At 42.7% G+C, this 15,989-nt stretch overlaps 2 protein-coding genes across 5 annotated transcripts in view; one reads left to right on the top strand and one right to left on the bottom strand.

Annotated features, from left to right (window-relative positions):
• Mxd (MAX dimerization protein) overlaps nt 1-15,989 on the top strand; it is a 266,036-nt gene that overhangs the window by 190,301 nt on the left and 59,746 nt on the right. The gene's annotated exons all lie outside the window — the stretch shown is intronic.
• Nucleotides 454-2,015, bottom strand: LOC106637342 (ribonuclease H2 subunit A). Its single transcript, XM_014350088.3, has 2 exons — nt 1,770-2,015; nt 454-1,537 (listed from the first exon to the last, which is right to left on the bottom strand). Exons 1-2 carry the CDS (start codon nt 1,923-1,925, stop codon nt 692-694), a joined length of 1,002 nt encoding a protein of 333 aa, XP_014205574.2. The 5' UTR covers nt 1,926-2,015; the 3' UTR covers nt 454-691.

The following is a 15,989-nucleotide window of genomic DNA, read 5'->3' as shown; positions in this document are numbered from 1 at the left end:
GCCGGTGCACGTTGTAAAGCCGCAACGTGGGAGTCAGGGAAGTAATGAAGACGGCGATGAATGAAAATTTCATTCGCGTGCGCGGAAGTGAGAGGTCGGGAGGGGGGGGGGCTTTTCAAGCTGTTAAGTGGCAAGTTTTGTTTTTGGAAGTGTGCGGGTATATAGGAGGAGGAATGGCTTTGTTGTACCTTCGTTTTGGCTCTGTTTGTGTATTATGGTCTTTTAGCTTATTTTCTCATAAATATTTCGTTGCAGGCGAGGGAATTTCATTAGCAACGTCGTCGACACCAAAGGATCATACATAAAAAAAAAAAAAAATAAATAAATAAATGTAAAAGTGGATAGTACTTATAAAAGAAATATGATCATAATCGTATACATATCCAATTCAGTATCGTATAATTCATAAATTGGTTGATACTACTGAATTTTTTTTGCACTTTTGATCCGATTTTTCATTCATGTTAAATCAAATAGAAAACAATGTAAATTATTATCGAAAAAAAATTTTTTGTTTACTAAATCTTATAAATACATGTCATTCAAGAGTATAATTAAATAAATACTGTTAACACTTAGTAACTGGATTGTAAGGCACATCTGAATATCTACCTATTATTTATAAAAACGCTCGATTGAGCCATAAGAAATCAATCAGTCATAATAGATTCTTTAAAAAATAATATAAAAATTATAACGTTGTAGCACTAGAAAGAAGGCGTTGGGAAAAAAATTCGTGCCTCTTTTTTTCAGTCTCTTTTTTCTTGGTAGGACCTGCAGAAAAGTATTGATAAATTTTAGTGTCTGTCGAGGAGCCATCCTCCTCTGGGTCCTCCCATTCGACTTCAACTGCTTTATTCGAAAGAATTTTTTCCGCCGTTGACCAACTGAACCTTACAAGTTGTGGAAAACCAAATATCTCGTCGACATTGTCGGCAAGCCATGTCTTAGTAAGTGGATCATTGGGGTAGCCACTGCCATATGATGACTCATTGTCTGTATCCTTGAATTGCCAAGCTCTTAGCGCATGATCCCTGGACACTTTAGCACAAATACTAGCAGCACTAACAATTGGATAAGTCGAATCAGCCTTCTTGGCGACTTTTATCTTGATACCAGGGAATATACCCTCTAACTTGGCCTGATACTTTTCTGCTGGGCCTACAGTATCCACATAAATTTCAGCAATGAAAACACCAGCCTCGATCGTCTTTTTTATGAGATTAATAGCAGAGTTCATGGATACTTCGTTTAGTGAGGTCTTAGTGCGTCTGTACATGCAATTGGCTATGTAATTTGGGGAAATGGCATCGATGGCCCAGCCCATTTTGTTGCGATTGTCACAAATCTTGTCGAAAATAGCATCCCTTTTTTCTTCAGTCAGTGATTTAGAATCGGCACAACCCATGTCAACCAGTAGCTGCTTTTCTGACAATGGTGCATAAGCAATACCATAAACCATGGGGCCGAGCACGGGACCACGGCCAGCCTCATCTACTCCGAGCTGGCAGGGCTCATCCTTACAGATTTGTGGAACCTAAATGTTATACCACATTAGTTTACTAATTAATTTTTACTGATTATGAAAGCGTAAACTTTTTGGTGCAAAGTGACAAATGCTGAGTTGAAATTGAGTATAAGAAAAAAAAATTTATGTAGTGGAGGTTATGTACAACCACACTCTCTACTTCAGTTAAAACATTACATCTAGTTAGAAATAAGTACGACTTTAAAATAATAAAGTACACTGATCCAATAGACTCACTTACCTCAGATTGATGCAGTTGATTGACACTATGATCTCGTTTTTCAAAGTACACTGTCAGATCGTCTCTCTTTTCAATTGTTGGCTGTTCTGTTTCGTTATCCGAAGTTTCCATTTTTTCGTTGCTTTGATCTTGATTTTCTTTATTTTCAGAAGCCATTGTTTGGCAAAATTTATTCCTTCCTAATATGTTTCAGAAGATATCCAGCCAATCGATGATTTTACAGTAACCGTAATGTTTACGAACCACTGCCTGATGCACATCTGCTCACTAGCAGACGATACTGATAAACTTCCCGCCAATTCACTACTGCAGTCGTGGTAGAGACGGCGGCAATTTATGAATACTCATTACATATTATGTGATGGACAAATTAGTTTAAAATGTCGGAATGTTTTATAATAAATATTTCTCATTCAACAGTATATATGTTTTCATATTGAGTTAAAAAATAAAAATAAAAAAATAACAAAGGCTCAAATCCAATACAAATTGATGAATCAATGGTTACCTGCAGTCGGTACATTGTCTGAATATTGCAAGCTCACGCGCGAAATTCAAATTGTACTGAATAAGTTTTCGTTATTGAAGTAAGTTTGCTCGGGCACGGTGCAACAATAAATCGAGATATTACGCGTTGCCCTTATCATTGACATTGTTTTTAGCCTGCGAGCACGAGAATTCTAGAATACTCTATTGACAAATTGGCGGTACCTGTGCATAATTTTTTTTTTTTTTCCAAAACATTCGAAAAGCATTTAAAAAAATGAATAATCTATAAATCGCTCAGAAACTCTTTCGAGAAAATAATTTTAGCGATACGTGCACTGTTCATTTGAATAAAAAAAATTAAATTAGACCATAGTATTTGATTACAGACGAGCCTTATGACCTAGTGTGTTGTTTACACTGGATTTTCAAACTAAAAAACTCAATTTCATTCTCTGACAAATTGTAACCAAATTACCCAACATACGTATAATGAATTTCAATAAAAAAAACTGTATTCGCATATTTAGACTGTATATGTTAAGAAATCATTTAAACAGTTATTGGGTGTGTTGAAGGCCAAAAAAAGGACATCGTTAATAACACAAATTTTAGTTTGCATTACGAAATTTAACTATTTTCAAAGGAATATTGACAAAAAAAACAAAAAAATAATAATAATGGTTGACAAACGATTAGAATCAGAATTTTGATAATACAACATATTATGAACTTTTATTAACCAGTTCAGTCTTTCATATTTTGCATGGTTAAATAAAAGATTAAATCACCGGCTTCCTTCTGAAACGCGATACAATCATTTAGAATTGTTTGGGTGGCTACTTTGAAGTTGTTCCGATGATTATCGTACCACTGATTGAAAGAAGTGGTAAGTTTCGCAAAATTGTTGTAAATATCCATTCGTTCTGTGGTGATGGGATAAGATTTTTGGGCGTTTTCAAAAACAGCTTTCTTCAGTGCAACATCGTTACAGCATTCTCGCACGGCCACGGATATAGGTATTCCGTCTGCTAAATCGCCATTGATTGGATTAACCTGGAAATCAACGAATTTTACAAATTACAACGTATAGTACCTTGCCGCATCCCATTAAGTCCATTTTAATTTTAATTATACGTAAGCTGGTCTCAAGCGTTGCGGACCATATGTGCACTACTCTGTCAAATTACAACCAACAAATTTTAACAATGTTATTCTTAACAAAAATGATCAAAGACTATCAAAATAATTAGTCTCAGCGATCAAACACTTTCTTTGTCATTCTAATTTTCACTCGTTATTTTGGACTTTATTATTTCAGTTTAAAAAAAAAATCCATACACGAATATTCATCACATTGATAATTTGTTTCATGTTGTATGTATAGTATAAGATTTTATTCGGTGAGCTTTAGGCTTAACTTTTTTTTTCTTTCAATATTGCTCTTCGATATTGCTTTGATAAAGTACGTATGTATTGGCTATTGTTTATAGGTTACATTTTGTTATCTAGAAATGAGGAGAAAAAACTTTGACATTACAATATAAAACAAGTCGATCAAGATCATCATGCGATAGAAGGGTTTCATTTAATGATCAAATTGTCCCTTTACAAGGTGTATATATATATATATATATATATATATATATATATATATATATATATATATATATATATATATTACATTAAAATGGCTCGCACTGATTCCCTAAATGTCATAAAGTCAAATTTACAAATAATTAAGAAACGAATAATTACAAAATAAGATGTTCTCAATTATGTAACTTTGTAAAATTGTTCATATTTCACTTATTGCTAAGGCAAAAAAACATTTATATTCATCTACTGCAGTAAAAGAAGTTAATATTTTTATTTGATGAGTCATTGTTCTTGCTTTGTACTTACCAAAATAAAAGCCGCCCCCAAAAGGACTAAAATAAACGTGGTATACATTATGGACTATTACAGAAATTCGTGGATACTTTCAAACTGACTGCATAAAGTATACTTCTCGGGTACACTTCTTCATCAAACTACTTATATACCGAAAACTCTATTATGATAAGATTGCGGCAAATCATTTACGCGACGAGCAATAATGGCCGGAAATTTTAGACGCCAATGATTGAAAAAATTTCAACAATAAATGTTGAATCCATTGTATTTCTTTGTCTTTGCACCGAAAAGAGACTAATGTTGTTTTAATTTATTTTTCCCGAAGTTTCTACGCTTTTTCTAATCAACGTAACTAACGAATTTTATAAAACTAAACAATGAAAAAAAAACACGTGGTGTATTGATGTTGAGATCTTGAGGGAAATCACGACGATTGGATTAAATTGGTGCATCAGAAAAACACCCTTTGGTACACGTTAAAACCTACAAACAAGCAACTCAGGCTACACTCGTGTTTTTTTTTTTTTAACATTAATTGTTTTCCAGCTAGAAATTACGCTTTAGCAAGGGATTACACTTATTGCCCTGACAAAAACATAAAGCACTTTCGTATCCAGTCGTGCCAAAAAAAAAAAAAAAAAAAAAAAACGCGGGGTTTGGGGGACTTTAATCAATTTCAATGTTCGCTTGCGGTTCGTGTTTCACAAAGGATAAGACGAAGAAATACCTGTAGGTCATGTACTTTTATTTTCCATTTCAGCAAAAGTCCACGAGGCGCGAGCGCGATAAAGAGAAGTGTACAAGAGAAAAAGAGGGGGGAGGGGGTGAAAAAAAAAAAACGGATGGACGGAGCGTGTAATAGAGCGAGAGTGCGAAGGAGCGCGTGCTCGTGAAAGGATAAAAGACGGAGGCAGCAGCCGTTCCGAGAAACGCAATACACCCGATGGATAACCTGCCTGCACACACGTATTATATATCTCGGGGGTGGAGGATTGGGTGTGCGTAGGACGTCTCTCGAGCCGTTTGCCAATACCAGTGCCCTCTCGAATCATTTCGCTTCAACTTTTTTTTTTTTTTTTTTTTTTTTTTTTTTTTTTTTTTTTCCATGCCCTCTTATGTACGGACCAACGACAATGAACGAGCGGATCAACGCTTGCTTCTTATCCTCGGTAAACAAAATTGTAGCTGATTATCGCGTATATGAACAAGCGTGATTTTCCAAAGAGATGATCGAAAGGTGTACCTAACACGAGCGTCGACTCCGTATCTCCCATACAACGCACGAAAACCACTTTCAACCTTGTCGGCGACGATTCGTCTCTTTGACCCCCCCCCCTCCCTCCGCCTCTTTCGCTTTTCTGCTGCCGGTTCAACTTTATATCTGTCAATTTTCCGTCGTCAACATGAAAAAAAAAAGAGAGAGAGAGAGATAGCGCCCGCGGGGAAAAAAAGGTCCTCTCGCGAAGAAAGATGAAACTGAGAAATACGTACGTATACGGCGGAAAACAAAAGAAAGTAAGGGACGAAACGAGATGAAAAACGCGTATAAAACACAGAAGAGGAGACACGTAAAAGGCGACTGTCAGAGCCAGAGGTTATGCGGAAAATTGAGACGACGACGACGACGACGACAGATAAAATTAAGCGAAGAAAGCGAGGGCCCCTGCTGCGAAAAACGAGCGACGTGTGCGCTCTGCGGGGGGCAATTGAAACAAATAGAATTTGCCGTTCGGGCGCTGCTGACGTCTCTCTCTCTCCCCCTGGAAGGAGCGGAATCTTCTTCTTTGCCTCCGTGTTTCAGTTCTTTACCTTTTTTCTTTCCCCCCCCCCCCACCCCAACCGAAATGGACCCTTGTTATTTCCCTTCTGCTACCCCCTCGGCGCGTCACGTTTTTCTCAGAATACGTATAGATATTCCGAAAAGTAAGATTTGTTACAAATATACCCTTTATCCTCATGCAGAATTTCGATCAACCACATCCATTCACAAACTGCTGGCACCGAGATCCTCCCGAATTCCACCTGCATCATCAGTATATTATATTAAACCCTCCCACGTTAATCCCCCAAAATCACTCGGTGCTCCTGTGTGGCAAATTGACTGCACGCGAAAGTACACCTCGTCTCTTCCTCCGTTTAATCGAACTCTTAGTCCCCTCTTGCGCATTTGTCGGTCTCGAAAAGTATATGTACTTAACGCCAGGAAGAAAAAAGAGCCTCTTCCCTCTGTATAGCCGATCGAAAGCCTGGGGTTTGCAATGAAACAGCGATCAAGCCTTGATCTAATTCCAAGTCGCCAACAAAGGGGGGGGGGTGACCGCGAGCGATCGTCGACGGAAATTCCGGTTAACTCCTCCCGGGGAACGAAGTTTCGCGCTCCTACAAGGGCTTGGCCCCCCCTCCTCCCCCTAATTACGCTGATTAACCTCGATCGTGCGGATGGCTCGGGAAAGTTTTCCGATAGGTGACATCGGCGAGGACTCGAGAGCCGCACCTCCTCCTCCGAAAACTCATCTCTGCAGACTTGCCGAGGGCAGTTTGCTGCCGGGAGGCACCGTGTAAGCGAGCAGAGCCCAAGTTTCCCCTCGGTGCTGACGCAGTGTGCCCCACTACTATAGCCCTCCCCCCTCTCTAGTGTGACTTTTGATTATCGGAAGCGAGCCGTTACGAACTACTTCGTGTATTAGCTTAATTAAAGGTGTTTGTTTGCACGAGAGAGAGAGAGAGAGAGAGAGAAGAGCTGAATTTTCCATGGCTTCTAGTGTGCTCTGTTTATTGTCGAGCTTTACGTTTAGGACAGATTATTTTTTCGAAGACTGTATTTATCTCCCTGTACATTGTATATCGAGCGCTGGCATTGAAAGAAATCATGAAAATAAGTGTATACAGGAGTATAGTCGCATTACGATTAATGACAAGGTATACATAATATATATATATATGCGCTCAAGCGATGAAGGGACCGATGAATGTGTGTGTACAGTGGAAAAAAGTTGCCGCGTTCCCCGCCCACTCGAGCCCCACGCGCTTTTCCCGTCATCGTATTTTTGTCATGCTAATGGGGAGCTTTTGTGCAGACAATTCTTCTCTCTCGAAGCGAACGAGGGCGATGAGGACCATAGCTTTCCGAATTTTTTTTTATCCTTCTCCGAAAGTTCTCCACTGGAGTACGCGTGTCTTTTGCGTTATTTTTCTAAAAAAAAAAAAAAAAAGATGCTCCACGGATATGTTATAGGTAATGCATTTTCCAAATTTAACCAAACGCTCGACAGATAAAGAGCGAGCTTTACACAAATCACAAAACGAAATCCTGTACGGCTGCTGTTACCGACTCACACATGCAGGCAAATTCTCGTTAAATTCGTTATGTATATAGTAGCCAATGCGGCTTACATTAGCTTCCAACCGCGTCGTTCCTCCTCCTGCACACATATGTACACTCGCCGTACTTTGATTCGCAAACCGCGAAGTTTAAATTCTTAAATTTTTTAATGACAAATAAACATAAAGTATGATTTTAAGATTGTTCAATAGTTGTTAATATGATAGTTGTTTATCATTATATTTTTATTTTATGGTTCTGGTTGTTCCTCGTGTTTTAATACGATAAATTACTTTAAGAATTCAAACTTCGCGGTTTGCGAATCAAGGTATGGTGAGTGTACACGACGTATTGCGCGAGTATAACGAGATTCTGGTAACTACATGTGTACGTAGCGTGGCCGTATATGGGTGAAGGCTTCGGGCCATGCGGATTAGGAGAAGGAGGAGTTAGAGAGAGCCAAGACTCGTTGGGGGGGGGTGGCCGAGCTAATCAGCGCAATAATGGGATTATTGTTACACGAAGCTGATGACGGGGAAAAGTAATGGGAAATATTGCGAAGATGCAAGGAGATACTTGAAAGATGTATATCTCGTACTCATTTGCTGACCCGTAGCCTATATATATGTAATACCCTACCCGCATGTACAGATGAAGGAAGGTGTATTGATTAGTAGATGGATGTACCTTCACTGTGGTGATGCATCGGCTGGGCATCGAAATGTATACCAGTACCCGAAATGGACATTGGAATCGAGAGCAGCCAACCAGCATCGGGGTGGCTCTAACGAACGCCAAAACTGTAAAACTCGCTCGTCGTTCCATAGCTAAATGCTCGGATGTGCGTATTTATAGTGAAACCGGTTTTCCAACTATATATAGGCCCACCACTCGGGCAGTTCTGACACTTTGTGTATATGTAACGCTCTCTACTCTTTTGTTTATATATATATAATTATATATATGTACCCTCCCGAGTTTTAATTTGCGTAAAGTGCGCGCTTTGTATGTACAAGGGACCTCTCGATTTTCCTTTCAATTAATTGCATCTTTGTCGTTAATTAAAATCCACCCCCCCCCCGATCGTCGATGAAGAGGGGCGCGCACTCTCCTGGTGGCTTTATCAAACTTCTGCGCTCGCCAATAAACTTCTCTCTCTCTCTCTCCCTTTGTTTTTTCCACTCGTAGGTATATACTCCCGATTTAAGGCAAAGCGAGGCCGAGTAACGCGAAAAACAACACACCGGTGAGCTAATCTTTCAACTCCACTGCGCGAACTGACACTTTTTTCCCCACCTCTCTTCCGTATAAAAGTATACGCGTTGAGAGCTTTAGCCTGTACCTGTAGGGAAGAAAAAAAAAAGTGGAGTGGGGGGGAGAGGGGTCTCTTAGATTGAAAGTTGGAATCATCAGCGAGGGGTGTAAAACGCCGAGTTGATCGTACGCACCAAGAGGGCATCGACTCCTCGGGAAAACGCGCCGTACACCCCCCTCCCCCCTATATATATATATATACGTATTATTCCAACGTCTTTGTTTTAATCACCGTACTAAAAGTTACGGGCGCGCGTATAAGGACGCGTTTCCGCGATCGTTCGTAATCTCAAGCGGACCGAGTCGATCCCTCGAAAACTGTTAGCGTCGCAACGGCGTCATAAACGTGTACACGTTAACGAACCGTCCCTATATATATATTGTACAACGACGTAAAAGTACAGGGAGAAATAGCCGGGAGGAGGGGGGGGGGTGAAAAAGTTGCCGTGTAATGTGTACTCGCGTGGCTTAAATTACGCGCTATTACCTCGAAACGAGCTCACGGGGTTCTTTGTATCGCACGAGCCCGCTGCTGCTAGTGTTTCCTACCCCTCCCCCTTCGCTTTAGATGCGCGGTTTTACCTCTCGCGAGTGGGGTTACGATTTTCCAAATATTTATAAATTAATTGGAGGAAAAAAAAAGAGGAAGAATGCATCTTTTTTTTTCTTTTTTCAATTCCCTGGGTTTGAAAAGTTTCCCGCCAATTAATCTCACGTATAACGCGGATGCTGTAACCTTGATTTAGCACGCTTGCAAAAATCCCCACACCATACACGTACAGTACACACGTACAGCCAAAGTAGAGCTTACGAGGCACGGAGGCCCAAAGATTTTATCGTGCAAGCTCCACCTCCTATTCATCCATTCTTGGGCACAGTTCGTAACAAAATCTATAAGTATAGCCCTTCGTGCACACACTCTAACGTGCAGCTCGCGATGTCATTAGCGTGTCGAGCGTATACACACATACACGTATTAGACGCAGAGAGGAGTTCGGCGGTCGTGGGGGAATGAGAAGGTCGAACGCGAGTACAGCGATCGTCATTTCCGGGCGCTAATTAAGATCGTCCGCGTGTACATTGATACAAGCACACACACACACACACACACACACACACACACTTGTATACATATATACGTGTTTGTTTGAAATGAGAACGTGTCCGATCGAATCTCGTTCCTCGAAATTCCGGAAAGTACTATCTCCGTTGCGGTCAGACGTGCACGCGTATACAAACATACATGTACAACGTGGGAGGGACCGCGCTCGCGAGTGTGTGCACTATATTATATACTGGCAACAACACTGTAAGGTTATAGGTATACAACTCGAAAGGGTGTGGAGGAAGGGGGGGGAGAGAGGAAGGAGCCTAAAACCCTTAATACCCCGTTGCGCGGGCCGGTGGACTATACTCTTAACTGCCACGATTAGGCGAATTACCAAAACGCGATAAGGGTCGAGGAAAGAGCTTGCAAGCTTCCACTCTCTCTATATATTCGCGTGGGATTGCGGCAGGAAAGACGGTGGGATTATTGTATTTGGAATTTAGTGCGCTCTTTTAACGAGCTTCCCGAGTATTCGACCTTGCCGAAAGAACGACTCTGCCCCCCCCCCCGTAAATACATACGTATATATTTATATACACGCACCCACGCGAGCTTGCAATAGAAAATTCCACAACGTTTTCACGGAGCCCCCGCGCGTCCGAGCTTTCGGATGATAATGGCAGCCGAGACCGTAAAACGTATAGATGACACACTCGTATACCCGTGTAAGTAATCAAAAACAGATTTCACGCAGCCCGCGATGAAAGTTCCTCCCGTGCATGAGTATACTTCTAGTCCTGCGCCGTACAACCATATATACCAGCTCCCTCCAAATAAGTCCAGCTATTCATAGGTACACACGTGCACGTTGCGGAAAGAGAGAGAGAGGTGCCTCTAACTCGAAATATATAGGAACAATTAGAAGCTCGGGCGTTTGCTAAACTGCGGTCTAGCTACTGCTCCGCCTCATCCTTCCTCCCCTGAAATTCCTCTCATCTCCCTATACGTGTATGTACGTATAGCTCACGTCAGAGCCGTTCTGGACTGCTCTCCGGATGTACGGGGAGTTGCGGGGCTCGAGTGCGGCTACGAGGCCATACGTGTATAAGTATATATAGCTCTGGTGAGCGTAAGTACGTATACATGTGCATAGGTAACGCGCTTAGCTCTCTGGGCCCGTTAAGTCGCTCGAGCGAAACGAGCCTTGCGGTTAAGATGCTCGAGAGAGGGAGCACCGCTCGAGTCCTTGTATTTAACGGTTAAGGCGACCCGCTATCCTCCATTGTTCTCAGGAGTTGGCGAAAATTCGCAACCACTGCGGCATACACATATTTTTGCGCGTTCGAGTGTGCGCGCCCCTTTTTTTTTTTTCAAGCGCTTTTACGCGAGCCTGCATGCGTGTGAATTAAGACGAAAATTAATGCCATTGTCTCGAGGATCGTTGTTGGTGTATGGGCGAAATTCGCCGAGTTCCCCGCGAGTTCTCGACTCGAAAAGCAGATAGCAATATCACGGCTCTTGGGCTAAAGAGAGAGAGAAATTGCCGGTGGGCTCGAGTGCGTCTCGCATTGTTGCGCGAGGAATTCCTCGTGCAGAGCTCCTCCCATTTGGCTATTGACGTGACGGCGTTGTACTTCGAGAAATGTGTTCATTGTGGCTTTTGCACCGAATAAACTTTCGTGCAGGTGCGGGGCAGGAAAAAATGGAATGAAAACTCCGGAGCTTGCGCGAGATTTTAATTACTTTGCTATGTGTACACGGTGGTATCAAGTAGAGCGGCAATGGCGCGCAACGCTTTTTTTTCCCCCCGTCCCACGCTCTCCGGCGAGACACGGAGGACGGCTTTCGAATTTGGACGAACACGTGTCGCGGGACGGGCCGTGAAATTACGAGTAAAAAGACGGACGGGGGAAAAACAATCGCGCACGCAGTGGGTCGTGAAAACGCTCGTGTCTCCCGTACGCGAGCTTCTGTCGAAACTTTGCTGTACACCCCCTTCTCTCTGCCGGTCGATCATCGAACTCGCGCTTCGGCGTGGATTGTATAGAGCCAAAGGCGAGAGTCCCTTTTTTTTTTTAATGTTGCGAAATAAAAAAAAAAAAAAAAAAAAAAAAACACTTGCTCGAATCCCCATCGGTTTTAATTGAAGCCATTATCCGCGCTACGCTTCGATTGCGTAACCCAATACCCTCGAAACAGCGGAGGAAGGAAGGGAGGAAAAAAAAAACATTAATTGCTCTCGGGGGTAAAGCTCGTCGTCATCTCTCGCGATGTATCCCTTTACGGCGAAAACTTTATCAGCCCCGCGAAACGCTGGCAAAAAAAAAAAAAAAAAAAAAAAAAAAAAAAAAACACTTCAATTACGCCGGCGTTTCTCGCTGATTAATTAAAGGAAAAATTCCGGGAAAATATCCTCCCTTTCGTTTCCAAGACCCGAGTTGGTGCGTTTTCCCGCCGTTCGGCGAAACAATCGCTCCCCGAGTTTTTTGAGCGCACCTCTTTTTTTCTCCACCCTCGCATCCAAGGAAATGGAATCGTATTTTTGTACTTTGCTGCAAGTCACGACGCGAGCTTATTAGCTAATTGGTAAAAGGGACGCATAAAAAAAAAAGGATTACAGCACCGTCATTTCGTTGTTACACCCTCGCCCTGCTACCGAAAGGGACGAGCTCTGTGTATATACATCGATCTGGTTTCGCACTCCCCGAGTCATGTCTTAAACCGATGGCGTTGATTGCCTGCTTCTCATACCTCTCCCCCGTGATTGCAACCAGCCTCTATACTCGACTTTTTCTTCTTCCGCCGTCGTGCTAACTCATTATACGCTTTGACTGCGTGAAAACCTAAGAGATTTCCTTAAATGCACGCTGTTCCGATCACAGCAACGATATTGTTGTTTTTTATCGTATTTCTTCGCAGCAGGAAACGCATCCAAAGAGAGCCAGAGTCTCGAAAACAATTGTCGAAAAGAAAGAAAAAAAAAAAAAAAGGGAAAATAGGAGGAAAAGCACAACAGTTTCGCTTCATCGATCGGAGCTTCGCGTCATATAATTCTTCCACGGGGCTTTTGTTTACCGACGTCTTTACTTACTTTTCGACACAGCGGCTCTTCCTCTGTTTTCACTTCTCCGCTCGTCCGTTCGTTCTGTTCAGACACACACACACACATACTCGCGGGCGTTTCCTTTTCCTATTGACCCGCAGGCGCTTCCAGACACATACACACACAACTCGAGAGCCCCGGGAGCCACGATGCATTTTTAAACGCGCTTCAGCAGACTTTCGTGTTGTTTCAGGCTCTTTTCCTTCCTCTTCCGTCTGCTTCTCTGCTGTACTGTTCTGTTGTTACGAACCAAAAGTTTCCGTGGGGGTGGCTGGGTGAGGGAGATGATGGAAAAGTAACTGCCAAGGCTAACTGGGTAATTGGACGACTGAGAACGTCAGGTCGACGTGCGCTCCGCGTTTGTTTCTCTTACGTGTTTGCGTGGTGATTATTATTATTATTATTATTATTATAACATCGGGTCATTCCGTGCTGCTGAAAGTGCTTCGGTTTGGTTTTTCCCTCGACCTACCCTATATTATGTGGGTTGACGATGGTTTTGTTTACTCCATTTGCCCGAGTAGTTTCGTTGCGTGGATTGCACAGTAGAGTGAAACATGTACAATCTTCACCAATGGACAGGTCAACCAATCGAGATGATCAACGAAAAAAGAAAAACGTATAGGTACCAAAAAAAAAAAAAAAAAAAAAAAGGATTCGCGATCTCACCCTCCTTTTTTGCTCGACTTTCACACAAACACCCCCACTCCTATATATACCTTTCAGCCGTGCAACAATTTCTCTTCCTCACTGTCTCCGCAAGCTCGCCCACAGTCCAGCATTTCTCCGTTATCCGGCTCAGCTCTCTATTATCCCCGTCTTTTTAATCCCGGGCCTCCCTCTTTCATTTGTACCGAAAGCAGCGGCAGTGGCAGCGCCCCGGCGACACCTCGATGCGAGCGCGAAATCTCTACTTCTTCTCCACCCTCCCGCCGAGAATGACCTTCCCTTTTCCGCGCCCACCCACCCTCGTCTTGCATCGGGAAAAAATGCCCGCCCCGAGAAACGGAGACGCCCGAGCTGTCCGAGGCACGCGTCGATCGTCCATTCTTTTTCCTTTCCTTTTTTTTTTTTTCCTTTTCTTTTCATCGCCGACTGACGCGCTATTCACGGTAAAACGAGCATACCCATCTGTACGTATATGTATACATATACACGCGCGCGAACACAGAAGAAAAAATGTACGTACACAGTATAGTAACGGGTGTAGGCGAGACTCGAGACAGTGATTTCGAATCATTCCTCCTCCTCTGTGCCAGTGCTATCTCACTTTGTCTGTATACGCCCTCTTTTGCGCGAAAGCAATTGCGAAAGGTATGCTTTTGGGAGGTGCCCATAGTACCCTGGATGTATACGTATATTTACACGTAAGGCCGATCTCGAGTTATTCGCAGCTCGTTATCAGCAAGGATTATAATAGGGGGTGAGCGAGAGATGAAAAGAAAGAGGAATCCTATCGACGGTGCCGAGATTAAATTTTTTCCCTCCCCCGTCCTCCAACCAAACCTTTTGTTTTATTTTTATTGCCATTCTTTTTGCGCGTGGGTGTTTCGTGTGCTTTTCAAAGCTGTTTTACAGTGTTTGCCGGTCGGTGGTGCGTCGAAGGCGACTGATTGAGTGATCCATGGCTGCTGCACTCGCATTGTTCCCGATGTTTTTTTTTTTTTTTTTTTTTTTTTAGCTCCTGTGCAATCTCTCCTTTTGCACCTCGGCGCTTATCTATTAGATTTCTCTCTCTCTCTCTTATTTGGCGCGGGTGCTGTGAATCGTTGATTACGCAATTTTATGCATCCATCAACACTTTTGCAATTGTGGAAAAAAAAAAAAAAAAAAAAAAAAGATAATAGCGTATAGGTGCACGTGCAAAATGTAGAAGCAGAGGAGCCAGACTGTTGCCCGCCCGCGTTTCGTCTCTTCCGTGCACCGAAACTTAAACACACACTCGGTACGACAGGGGCTTGAGGCTCGCGTGTGCATGTGTGTGTTTTTTTTTTTTGGCGGATTATGCACTGCGTGTATACATTGCAGCAGACGCGTCGGCGAAATTCAAGGAGGTCCTTGTACGTCGCCCACTCGAAAAAAAAAAAAAATAGGATCGGAGGGTGGTGGTGCAGTCTCGCTTCAACTTGGAGTACCTTCTTGCTGCACCCACCCCCCTTTCCCAACTTTTGTCTCTGTACTCTACGCTTTTTTTCTTTCTTTCTTTCTTTTTTCGTGTATCCCTTCCGGTAACCTATGCCTCTCGGCTAAACTTACGGTCATACATGCATGCGCCCGGAGGAACCACTGGCTGGGTGAATGCGTGTATATACGTACACCTGTACCTACTCGACACATTGTGGGGCGCGAGGTTTTTATTTCGTCATGCGCTCGTGCTTCCGTGCTCGCTTTGATTTTTGTCCTGCCTCTAGCTTCTTTCTTTTTGTTTTATTTAAGGTTTTTTTTTTTTTTTTCTTAAACGAGGAAAATTTGTCAAATTGGTTATCTTTAGGAGTATATTTGTCAACGGACTGTTCGACGGGTGCATTGAACTGAAGCACCCAAATATCCGAATATCGTGTACACCTTCCACGTCAAAAGTGTCCATAGGTACAAAAAAGATCGTAGCCGCGATCGGGGCTTCCCTTGGCTTCTTCTCTCGATAAATCACCTTACCTCAGCGAAATTTGCTCTAGAGATTCTTATTCAAAGATCGCCGGAGTATATAGGCAGATAGACAGGCAAGAAGGAGGGGGGGGAGGAAAGTAGGGTCTCTCGAAAGTACGAAAGCGGCCCCCCGCAAAAACATCAAAATTCAATAGCCCGTGTCTATTTTCGCTGACTCGGAACTTTCGCGTGTGTTTGCCTTACCAATCACAGTATGAAACTCGCCGTATTTGAATTTCAATATTCCCCCCCCCCCGCCCCTCCTGCTCTCTAATATCCCGCCACTCGCCGTTATTCAGACCCTCTCTCCATCTCTATTTCCAATGGGTACGTGTAATGTATGTATGTAATACGCGAACCTTCGATATGTTGGCTAAACAAACCTCTGCCGACGCATCGCGATTT

The sequence above is a fragment of the Copidosoma floridanum genome, unplaced genomic scaffold, assembly GCF_036245765.1.
Source record: "Copidosoma floridanum isolate Cflo_tuat_1 unplaced genomic scaffold, Cflo_Japanese_pri ptg000012l, whole genome shotgun sequence".
Lineage (NCBI taxonomy): Eukaryota > Metazoa > Arthropoda > Insecta > Hymenoptera > Encyrtidae > Copidosoma > Copidosoma floridanum.
The sequence above is the reverse complement of the archived record's forward strand: the minus strand, read 5'-3'. Positions and strand labels throughout refer to the sequence as shown.